This window comes from Erinaceus europaeus, chromosome 8 (assembly GCF_950295315.1).
Source record: "Erinaceus europaeus chromosome 8, mEriEur2.1, whole genome shotgun sequence".
Taxonomy (NCBI): Eukaryota; Metazoa; Chordata; class Mammalia; order Eulipotyphla; family Erinaceidae; genus Erinaceus; species Erinaceus europaeus.
The window spans coordinates 13,416,182-13,428,537 of NC_080169.1; the positions used below are offsets into that span (position 1 = coordinate 13,416,182).

The window sequence follows — 12,356 nt, forward strand, 5'->3', positions numbered from 1 at the left end:
GAACCTGTGTCCTCTTGCTCTCTTCATAATAAATTTGAAGTAGGTTGAATGATTTGCCCTGTGCGAGTGGGTAGAACTTCCTGGTGGAACCACCTGGGATTTGAGTTGACTGCAATCTTGACCAAGAAGAGGGGGAGCTTGAAGCTCGGGGAACTGTAGTCTGGATATGGCATGAAGGAAGGGGCCACCTTGTCTGTCTTTGGTGGCCAAGAGTAGTACTTGGGCACACAAATGAGGCCGTGCCTAGCTGTTAGTCAAGATCAGCAAAGATAGCAGTTGGCACCCCAGTGACTGTGTGTGGGATTATGCCTGCAGGCTGTCCCAATGGATGTTTGAGTCCTGGTACACTCCTGGGGAGCAGTTAGTTAGTGATGCTGCCCAGAGTCCCCTACACAGCTTCTCCTGGATCCCTTGACACATCTCTTGTGACTCGCCACAGTTGAAGGACCAATTGAGGCAAAGCCAGTTTGAGTAAAGACTCCTCCCTAGACCAGTTTTCCCCCCATTCTGAGGAAGGAGCAGAATGACTTGCATTTTTGTCCAGAATAATAGCTCTTCTAGCAAAGCTGAACTCGGACTCCACTCTACCTTCTCCTCATAGCTTCTGTCTCATGCCCTTCTCCCATCCCTATATCAGAGTCCACGTCCCTCCTCACTGCATCCCACATGGCATCACTTCCTGATAAATGCTGAGATTTTGAGCATCTGACTGTATGTTTACTATCAGCCCTTTGCTGGTTTCTCTTTGAGGATCTTTGGGGGCCAGGCAGGTGTCTGGCTTTTTCTGTCTTTTTCTATATACTCTTAGGTTAGGCAATATATATAAGGAGAACCAGACACTTACTGAGTTGAATTGAAAGATCTCGGGGCCTGCCAGTGGTATACCTGGTGGTTGAGCGTACATGCTACAATGTGCGAGGACACAGGTTCAAGCTCCCAGTCTCCACCTGCAGAGGGAGAGCTTCATGAGTGCTGAAGCAGTAGCACAGGTGTCATTCCATCTCCCTGTCTTTCTCTTTCCCCTTGATTTCTCTGTTTCTATCCAATAGGATATAAATGGAAAAAAAAAAAAAAAAGAAGGGGGAATAAAAAAAACTTTGTGCCAGAAAGAAAGAATCTAAAAACCACCCTAAGATGCTGACAGATGTGTCAAGTGGGCTTCTTTGGAGCAGGGATGAGTTGGGAGAGCAGCTCAGTGATGATACTGTCTGCCTCTCTGAGCAGAAGGCAGAGCTGGGCAGGGGGAGGCCCCAGGTTCTATGGAACATTCTGTTTGTGCCCATCACTGCTGCTGTGGTGCATGAGGAACAGACAGTCCCCATATCACTCAAAACAAGTTTGGTTCAGGATCCTGGCTCTGCAGTTCCTAGCTGGGTCAGGCTAGTTTTGGGCTTTAGGTCAGGTTAAGGGTCTTTGTGCTAGAGTCCAGATCTACACAGATCCCATTCTATTTCCTCTCTCACTCTCTTCCTCACTCTCTCCCTCTCTCCTCCTCCCTCCCCCTCCCTTTTTTTCAAGAGAGTACTGCTCAGCTCTGGCTTCTGATGGTGCTGGGTATTGAAACTGAGACTTCAAAGCCTCAAGCATGAAAGGCTCTTTGCAGAACCATTATGCAATCTCCCCAGCCCTACTGTTCCCATTCTTGAAGTGGATCATGGGAGCTCACAAGGCCAAGATAAACACACACTCCCCCCACCTCCTGAATACCAGCTCCCACTCCCCAAATAGCCTTTGCCTTAGTCAGGGGTTATGGAGTGTGTTTCATGTACAGGGAAAGAGAACCATACCAAGTCACAGGACAATGTTCCTGGTATCTGGTCCTATAGCTCCAGGCACTATGGGTTTTCTCTTCCATGTCTCCAGAGAGTTTTGGAAGTAGTACCTACTAGTTGCTATATGCAGCATGCAAAGTGCCTGACTTAGAGAAACTTATGCAGTGTTTGCTGGGGAGACAGCATAATGAATGACTGAGCAAAAACTTTCATGTCTCAGGCCTTGCAGCCCCAGGTTCAGTCCCCAGCACCACCAAAAGCCAGAGCTGAGCAGTGCTCCGGTATCTGTTTTTTTCTCTGTAGCTCTCTCATTAAAATAAATACTATACTTCTTTAAAAAGAACATTCTACAGTGTCGGACTAACTAAATGACCGTGAATTTACAGAAGGTTAATGTTAAATTCTTTATAGAGAAAAGTTGAAAGTCATGTTACAGGAAGGATCTTACAAAGGCCTTACAGCACCACTTAGAAACCATTGCAGAAAAAAAAATGTTGTACTGCATATGCCATTACCCTGGTTTTACTGACATTTTGCTCAAATTCTGTCTGTTTCAGGGAAATTGTGGAACATATGGTCCAGCACTTTAAAACACAGATCTTTGGAGATCGGAAACCAGTGTTTGATGGAAGAAAGAATCTCTATACAGCTATGCCTCTTCCAATTGGGAGGGATAAGGTAAGCCTATGGAGGTGTGTTTGGATCAAATGATAGGCAATGGAGCAAAATTCAAGTGTGCTGTAACGTTAACTGCCCCTCTGTCACATCCTGAACTGTTCCACCTGGGAGGAAAGAGCTGCTTGTTGGCTGTGCTGCATCCTAAGAGCCATTAAAACGGCTCTTCATGGGTTATGGTTTTCAGTGACTGAGAATTTATCTCCGTCTGGAGGCAGGAGTTGAGAAATTCCCGAAACCATTGCATTATAAGTATGTGGATGTGCCCCAAACTACCACCAGACAGGAACCTGGACTCGTTGGTGGGCAGGTAAAGACCTCGGAGAGGCATGAACGTTGGTGCAGGTTGTCTCTCTAGGGCAATGAATCGGCCATGTTCAGCTGTGCCAGTGACTCCTGAAACAGTAATCATGGTAACCAGTCAACCTTGGCACAGTGGCTGTATTAAAATGTCCACTTTTTTACTATCTTGATCCTGGTCATGGCCTTCTTCAAAATGTAATATAACATCTGCCTGGAAGTTGTCACTTCGTGACACGTCTTTCAGAAGATAAGTGTCTCTGGGTGTTGGTGGACATTGTTTATCAGCAGAGCAAACACTCATCTTAGGAATAATCTTTACACACCCTTTCAAAATAATAATTTCCAACTATCCCATTGAGAATGAGCTGCAATTAGCTTCTTGACCCCGCTGGTCTCTGAGAGAGAATATAGCTTAGAGCTAAGCATGTCTCAGACTGCTGTTCAGGATTAGATTTGGGGACAGGGTAAGGGAGCTGCAAGTTCTCTGCAGGCATTGCACTTTTTGCCTATGCATTTTAGTGATAATCTTGAAATGACTAAGCTCCTTTCCTCTGTCTGGGCTGTCAGCATAGCCAAGTGGCTTGGCATCGAGAAGTGGGGCTCGGAGTCGCCCTGCTCTGATAGTGCCGGGAGCGTTGTGAATGAGCGCGGGCGATAAGGGCTCCCTGTCAGGTCCAGCCCTCTCATGGGGATACTGAGTGATAACACCGGGCACAAAATGGGCAGTGTCTGTGCAGTTGGCTGACATTGGGTGTTGTGAATTTGAGGTGGTTCCCAGGACGAGATGCCTCTTGGTTGAGGATTAGCTCCTGCAATCTAACCTGGTATGTGTTCAAGGTGCACTGATCAAAAAAGTTTTGTGTTTGCATGTTTGTTTGCTTAAAGTGGAATAAGAAAGGAAAGCAGAAGGAGTTGATTCACTGTTTTGTCTGCACATAGTTAAGATGAGTCACAGGGGGCATTAGAATATTTTCAGAAGTGACGGTGGGAGTTCATACAGTATTCAAATTCAAGGCGTGCCATTGTAGAAGTCACATGGGCTCTGGGTTAAAAATAGAACAGATCCAGGTCCTGCTTCATCCTTATGTGTGGTGGGAGGTTGGCTAAAGCCACCTCACTTTGACATAGCCCAGTATTTTATCATATGGCAATATGACAAGATGGTGAGACAGGGCTCTAGGGATGTGGGCGAGACCTGAATGAATAAATGCACCTCAAGAGGAGCTATTCCACATTTCTTATTTTCCTGCCGCCCCCCGCCAAGTTTTCTGTTAAAATGCAGCTTCTGCATTCCCAGCCCACTCCGAGTTGGTGCCCATGCTGCTAGCCCTAAACCCTCCTTTGAGTTCAAGGCCTTAGGGAGTACAGAGCAGACACTAGTGATTCCTGTTACTGCCTCAGATCTATGCCTGTCCTGACCCTAACCCATGGGGTTCCAGGGGCCCGTCACAACCCTTCATACATACTATCCAGCCCAAGTGGATGCTTGCTTCCTCTTGATTTTTTTTTTTCTTTTATCATTATTATCTTTATTGGGCAGAGACAGCCAGAAATCAAGAGGGAAGTGGGTAATAGAAAGGGGAAGAAAGACAGACACCTGCAACACTGCTTCACCTTTCACAAAGCTTTCCCCCGCAGGTGGGGACAAGGGGTTTGAACCTGGATCCTCGCACACTGTATCATGTGCTCTCAACCAGGTGTGCCACCACTCCCCCCTGCTTATTTCCTCTTCAGTCTAATCCCATACATCTGTCCTTTTCCAGATGAGCTCTAAGGTCCTGCCTAAAACCACAATGTGTGTTTAGCAGGAGATCTCTTGGTGGACACCATTCCTTTCAATTTTTTTTGCCCTGGTTTTATTGTTGTAGTTATTATTTGTTGTTATTGATGTTGTCATTGTTGGATGGGGCAGAGAGAAATGGAGAGAGGAGGGGAAGACAGACACCTGCAGACCTGCTTCACTGCCTGTGAAGCGACTTCCCCACAGGTGGGGAGCTGAGGGCTCGAACCGGGATCCTTACGCCAGTCCCTGCACTTTGCGCCACCTGCACTTAACCCGCTGCGCTATCGCCCAACTCCCCTCTTTCATCTTTTTAAAGGTTCTCTCCAGTACTTGTGAGATACCAAATGCTTCGTTTTCAAGTTAATACAGTTTGCCCCTTTCCTGTTCCCTGCACATTCACACAGTGTCATCTTGTTTGCTTTTACATAGGTTGCTCTTTCTGTAAAGTGCTTTCCTTTGTACTCACAGGCACATCCGTAGTAAGAGAGAGTATCTCAGTGTCTTTTTCCACCTTGCCTGCTTAGTGGGCAGATGGGGCTGCCGGTGATGTCCCTCCTCTGTACATAGGGAAGGCCCTATGCCACCCTCCCCTGACTTTCCTTGTCTGTTCTGACCCCCTGCTTCCTGTTTAGATTCCAGCCCCTGTGCAGAGAGGGAACACCTATGTGAGGGCTGAAGAAACTGATCCAGATGAGTGGCCACTTTGTAGAGGAGGCTGAGGAGCTATGAGTTGCTCATAGTTTGGGGTGTAGCTCTAGGTCCTATGGCAGAAGTATGCCATGATATGCAAGAATGGCAGGTCTGTTCTTTTCTCTGCTGCTGGGTCCAGCCCTGGATTGGCCTTTGTGGGGTCTGAAGCTTCCTGAATCTTCGGTCTCTGCTTATTCAGGGAAGACCAAGCTCCTTCACACACACCCTGCCTCCCAGCAGAAGGAAGCAGCAGGGAGGTGTATGGCATGAGTGGGTAACGGACCCCACATAGAAAGCATTCACCATCGGACAAGACAGCTCTGCATAGACCCATTCAGAATGCCTCTGCCTGTCTGTTTCTTAAGACCCTTTGTCCCCCAGCCCCCTGCATATGTTTGAAGAACATGTCTGCTCTGGAGAGGGCTGGTGCCAGGCATCCTGGCAGCTGTTGTCCATGGTGCGGATTCGACAGGCACAACAGGTGGTAACAGCTCCTCCTATAGGCCCTTGAGCCCCTCAGCCAAGGCCTGGGCCCCCTGCCACCTCCATACCCAGGGTCCTGCCAGGAGGGTAACCCCCTTGTAGGGGCCAGGTGGTGATGAGTTTACAGGCTTTAGCACATGCTATGGCCAAGTTCTGGAAAAGAAAGCCCTGTGGAAATGCAGCTGCTTCCTGCAGCGGCTCCCTGTATATGTGTGTGTGTGTGTGTGGGGGGGGATACCAGAGTAACACTCAGATCTGACAGGTGTAAAATCTGAGGCTGTAGGCTTGCAAAGCCGAGTGCAATACCTGCTGATCCACTTTCCTGGCCAGTGTATGCTGCTTTCACTTTGGATGCTGGCTGTATGGTGCCACAGGGCACCCACGGCGACTTTCAGCCCCTCACCCTGGTGACTCTCAAACGGAGAGTCTGGCATCTTTCTGTCTGAAAAGGTTGGATCTCCCACACACACACACACACACACACACACACACAACTTTCCCCCCATTTTCTACAGTGGTGCCTTTTTCTTCTTTTTCAGTTGGCAATGTTCATAAAGTGGTGCTTGTGTACCCCATGCCACAGGTGGCTGTCATCCCTAAGCTGATGGGCGTTCAGTCTTTGAAGATGCCATGTTTGGGGGAGTTTGTTGCCAAACCTGTAGTTCATGTTGACCTCTTCCTAGGGAACCAAAATGAGGCTGGATTAGGTTCTAGTAGAAATAAAACCTGGGGCCCAGCACAATAGTTTACCTGGATAGTGTGCCTGTCTATCATATGCATGGCCCAGGTTCTAGCCCAGCCCCGATCACATTGGAGGAAGCTTTGGTTCTGTGGTTTCTTGATCCGCCTCTCCATCTGTCTGTCTGTCTGTCTGGAAAAAGTTGGCCTAGAGTGGTGAGACCCTAGCAGTGACCAAAATTAATTAAATTAAAATACATAACTAGGGGTTTAGCATATTAGTTATTCAAAAAACTCATGTCGGAGTGTCGTATGCTTTACATTGGTTTGTTCTAGCCCTCCCCTGCCAAGAGAATTGGATCAGTCCATTTAATTTCGCGGGCCCGCTTGGCCCCGCCCAAAGGAACCCTGAGAGAGGGTTCCTGAGTTCAAGAGGGCCAGGTTTTCAGAGGGTTCCCCAGTATGAGAGTTCCAGAGTTCCAGAGTTGGAGAGTTCCTGAGTTCAAGAGTAAGAGAGAGTGCTTGCACCGCCGCAAAGAGACAGCAGAGTTCTGTTTGGTGATTAGTTTGTCTTAGTTTATGAATCGTTGTTCCTGAATAAAGAAATACAGCTTCCCTGCCCAGCCGTTGTCTCCGCGTCTCTGTTACCCGCCCGTGAAGCTAGCCGGCCCGGCAAGAGCCTCCGAATTTTAACAACATCAGAGGCTGTGAGGTTCCATGTTCTTAACACCACCATAAGGCAGAGTTGAACAATGCTCTGGTATAATAAATAAATAAAAACATATAGAAGTCCTTTCTCTTAAAAACAAAAAAAAAGAGAGAGACAGTGAGACCAGCATATTGCGCTGTGTATTACACAGTGCCAATGATAGAACCTGGAGTGTTTCTCTCATGTCTACTAACTAGACATGGAGGGGCGGGGAGTAAAAGTTTGGGACTAGGGAATAGCTCACCCAGTAGAGCACATTGTGAGGACCTGGGTTTGAGCTTCTTGTGCCGCACAGGAGCATCGTGCACAGCACATACCGTGCTCTCTCCTTTCCTCCCCAATCCCCACCTCCCCATCTTAAAAAAGAAATGTGGGAAGGGGGTGTTGGGCAGTAGTGAAACAGGTTAAGTGCACATGGTGCAAAGCGCAAGGACTGGTGTAAGGATCCCAGTTCAGGTCGCTTCACAAGCGGTGAAGCAGGTCTGCAGGTGTCTTTCTCCCCCTCTGTCTTCCCCTCCTCTCTGTTTCTCTCTGTCCTATCCAACAACAATGGCAATGGCAACAAAATGGGAAAAATAGCCTCCAGGAGCAGAGGATTCATAATGCAGGCAGAGCCCCAGCGATAACCCTGGAGGCAAAAAAAAAAAAAGTCAGGCCATTGAAAATAGCTCACTTGGATAGTGTTCTGCATTGCTTTGTGCATGGTTCAGGTTCAGCCTGGCTCCCAGCATATGGAAGGTAGTTTCAGTGCTGTCGTCTTTTTCACTCTGTGCCTCTCTCTCTCTGTCTTAAACCAGGAGTAATGATATCATGCAGGCACATAGCCCCAGCCCCCATGACCACATGTAGCCTGTGGCCACCATCCATCAGAGCAGCACAGGAAGAGACCATTTCTCCTATCACGGAAAGTTCTGCTGGGCAGAGCTACTGTGGTCTATTGAGCACCATAGCGTTGACTATTCTGAGACTTGGCTCAAAATTTCATTCCTTCCTGGTAAATTCCAGTTGATACGGTAGTCTGTCTTCCTTCCTTCCTTCCTTCCTTCCTTCCTTCCTTCCTTCCTTCCTTCCTTCCTTCCTTCCTTCCTCTCTTTCTTTCTCTCTCTTTCTTCCTTTCTTTCTTTCTTTCTTTCTTTCTTTCTTTCTTTCTTTCTTTCTTTCTTTCTTTCTTTCTCTTCCTCCCTTCCTTCCTTCCTCCCTCCCTCCCTTCCTTTCTCCCATCCAAGTACTAACCAGGCCTGACCCTGCTTAGCTTCCGAGATGAGAGGAGGTCGGACAGGTTCAGGGTGGTATGACCGCAAACCTTTCTCTCTCTCTCTCTCTCTCTCTCTCTCTCTCTCTCTCTCTCTCTTTCCCTCTTTCCCTCTCCCCCCTTCCTTTCTTTCTTCCTTTCTTTCTTTCCAAAGCCAGGTATAAGATGTTAATTTATGGGAGTCGGGCTGTAGCGCAGCAGGTTAAGCGCAGGTGGCGCAAAGCGCAAGGACCGGCGTAAGGATCCCGGTTCCAGCCCCCGGCTCCCCACCTGCAGGGGAGTCGCATCACAAGGGGTGAAGCAGGTCTGCAGGTGTCTGTCTTTCTCTCCCCCTCTCTGTCTTCCCCTCTTCTCTCCATTTCTCTCTGTCCTATCCAATAACAATGACATCAGTGGTGACTACAACAATAAAACAGCAAGGGCAACAAAAGGGAATAAATAAATAATAAAAAAAATTTTTTTAAAAGATGTTAATTTATTTATATGTTCTATGTTATCTGTTAATAACATATGACATATATCTTCAATATTCTTTGAGCATATCGTACAGAAATATTGTTCAAAGTACATGGGCTTTTATATAATTTTGTTAAAAAATAGTAAGTCCCAAATGATTAAATATAACATGTAGTTTTTTTTCTAGAAAAGTGCAGTCATATTTTATAATAGAAATCTACAGTAAATATGCTTGGAGAGAAATTGTGGGGAGATCTCAATTAAGTAACTGGTAATACCTACCTATAAGCTTTATTACATAGGACATTGTGGAAAGTCACAATTTTCACATGTTCAGAAAGCTTTTTTCAAAGTCTTTTGATACAGGGTTTCCTTTTTCTTTCTTTTCTTTTCTTTCTTTCTTTTTTTAAAAGATTTTATTTATTAATGAGAAAGATAGGAGGGGGAGAGAGAGAGAGAGAGAGAGAGAACCAGACATCATTCTGGTACATGTGCTACCAGGGATTGAACTCAGGACCTCATGCTTGAGTCTAGTGCCTTTGCCACCTCCTGAACCACTTTTTTTTCTTTACTGAGAGGAGTAATGATTTGTAGTCGACAGTAAAATACAGTAGTTTGTACATGAGTAACATGTCTCAGTTTTCCATATAACAAGTCAACCCCCACTAGGTCCTCCTCTGCCATCATGTTCCAGGACTTGAACCCTGCCCCACCCCAGAGTCTTTCACTTTGGTGCAACACACCAAACCCAGTCCAAGTTCTGCTTTGTGCTTTCTTATTTTTCAGCTTTTTAAACAAAATTATTATTAGTGATTTAATAATGATCGACAAGATTGTGGCATAAGAGGGATACAATTCCTACCACCAGAGTGCCATATCCCAGTGGGTCTGTTTTCTCTGCTTGTCTTGCAGGGGGGATGTTGAAGGCCACGGCTCTCACCACGGGTGGGCGTGGGCAGCCCCGGAGAAGGGCTGGGGCCATGGGAAGGGGAGCCCTGTGAAATGTCCCCACCACACTCCTCACCCAGAAACTGAGCTGCTCTGACCTTTACTGTAAACCTGCTTCATCAAGAAAATGGGGCAGAATTTAGGCCACACTCATCTGAGCCCTAAAGTTGATAGCGCTTACTGTTGGCTTTACCACATCTATCCTGATGTTTTCTTGTTTGTAAGTAACTTATTTTCACTACAAAGCTAGCTTTCCTACTCTTAGGGGACCTGGAAATTGTGAGCCCCCAGATTTCTCAGTTTCACTGGCCAGTAACTCCCTCAGGACCTCCAGGAAACTGCCCAACCTCCTTTTCTCACCTCAGAGCTGCTGCAGCCTGTGCTTTCTCCTCAGTCACCTCGCTTTCTGGGCACACTTCACAGAAAGGCTGCCCACAGCCCAGGGAGCAAGGCGGGCTCCCTTCGTGAATGTTGCTTCTTCAGCATGGTGTCCCCTGGCCCATACAGGATTGGACACCTAGCCTGCATGTAGACATTTACAGGAGGAAGAAATCTGGGTGCTGGTGGGAGTTAAGCGCGTGTTCCCTCTTGTGTGTGGTTGGCCCAAGAGTCTTGGAAGGGTCGGCCTTCGTGAGAGCCCAGAGCTCCTCCGGTGTACATGAGAGTGACTATGTGCTCTGTCCCACCCGCACAGGTGGAGCTGGAGGTCACACTGCCGGGAGAAGGGAAGGACCGCATCTTCAAGGTGTCCATCAAGTGGGTGTCCTGCGTGAGCCTGCAGGCGTTACACGATGCACTTTCAGGGCGGCTGCCCAGCGTCCCTTTTGAAACGATTCAGGCCCTGGACGTGGTCATGAGGCATTTGCCATCCATGAGGTGAGGCCTGCCTGTGAGCTGGGGAGGGAAAAAGAACCAGGAGCATGTGCTTCTGCCTGAGTGTTCCCTGGAGAATAGGACTCTGTCCACGGATCAGCAGTGCAGGCATAGGAGAAGTGTTAATTGAAAGTAAATCACCAGAAGTCTGAGCCTAGCGTAAAAGATCACCCTCCTTCCTGTGTAGACTTGAACTCTTTCTGGCTTTCGGTGGCTCTCACTTCGCACTTGTCTTCTTAGGACAGTACTCCTAGTACTGAACTTCCACCATGTGGGGGAGCCCCTCCAGACTGTAGGCCACATCTCCTCTGACTTGTGCATTTTCCTGTGGGATGACTTTCTTACCACTCGTCACCCACTTGGAGCCTTTTGGGCCAGTGAATAGAGACTCTTGAGTGGGCCCTGATTGGCTTTCTGGCTGGCAGAGAGCTGCCCCGATTGATTTCCCTGTGAGCAGCCATTGGAGCAAGGCCAAGTGTATGCATCCGGCCTCAGGGTTCTGCCCTGGCTACCTGCTTGCTCTTAACCAGTGCTGGCCCTTGGCATGTGGGAGGACCTCCCGAAACACAATAGGTCCTTGCTTGCAGTTGTCTGCAGGCATTTGAAACCTGCAACAATAAGCCAGTGGAAATATAGTGAAACCAGGCCCTCAAGTTGTCCATTGTGAACTAGCATTTCTCTCTCTCTCTCTCTCTTTTCTCATCAGTGTTCTGAGCAAAACCATGAATGAAACCATTGAATAAGTAAAAGCTAAGGAAACCTAAGCACTGAACCCACAGCACAGCCCAGGCCCTATGATGCCAGGAGAGCAAGGCTGCCTTTTTTCCTAGGGAAGCTTAATGTGCTGGGTTAGGTTTAAAGGGGATTGTGATGTCTCAGGCAGACTTTGGGGGTGGGAGGCACAAACACAGGGCAGCTCATTCCTGGAGGAGATTTCCTTTCCACCACCAAGCCCCAGCCCCCACATGTCAGCTGCCACTGCTTGGAGCTGTTGATGGGAGAAAGACATGTGGCTGTAACGGAACCTTCTAGAAAGAGAGTGACTTTTATTTTCTGAAGCCCTTTGAATTAATTACCATGTTATTTTTATAGTCAACCTGGTACAAAGTCTCAGTTTTCTTTTGGGAAAATAATAGGAAAGAAGAGAGAAGATCAGCCCATGTATGGGCGAAGTGCTTGGTTTGATTGACAGTGCAGCCTGCAAGTGGGCAGCTTCATGGATAGACACTGAGTTCCTTTTTGGCCTCGGTGCTGGCGACACTGCAGTAAAGAATGTGCTGCTTACTCGGTGGCCTTGGCAGCCAGCATGCTCTCTGTAACCGACCCTCAGAACAGGCACATGCACATTAACACCCCCCTGCATGGTGTCTCAGCTCTGTGGACAGGGTGTTTAGAGTGTCTCCTTAAAGGGTGATGATGGTAAACGTGACCTCCCAGCCTGGTCCTAGACCCCAGCAGCAGACTCCCCAAGTCCTGAGCAGGCAGTAGGCAAACACAGTTGACACAAGTGCATTCTGGAATGATAGTGTGTCTTGCAGACACAGCAGCTTGAAGATGGGAAGTCAGTGTTAATGTGTGAGGTAAGGGGAGGGTGGAGCTGGACACTATGTGTGCTGAGTCCCTGACTTAGCCAAAGCCCTTCCAGATTCAGCAGCTGGTTAGTGGGGTCACATGAGAATGTTCTGCTTTTGTCTCCACCCTGAGTGATGGTGTTAATCATCTCTGATCTGTGAA

At 47.8% G+C, this 12,356-nt stretch overlaps 1 protein-coding gene across 1 annotated transcript in view; it reads left to right on the forward strand.

Annotated features, from left to right (window-relative positions):
• Window positions 1–12,356, forward strand: part of AGO2 (argonaute RISC catalytic component 2) — a 114,520-nt gene that overhangs the window by 66,708 nt on the left and 35,456 nt on the right. Inside the window, exons 3-4 of the mRNA XM_060195959.1 lie at window positions 2,330–2,450; window positions 10,444–10,625. Coding sequence (XP_060051942.1) covers window positions 2,330–2,450; window positions 10,444–10,625 — 303 coding nt within the window. The remainder of the gene's footprint in view (window positions 1–2,329; window positions 2,451–10,443; window positions 10,626–12,356) is intronic.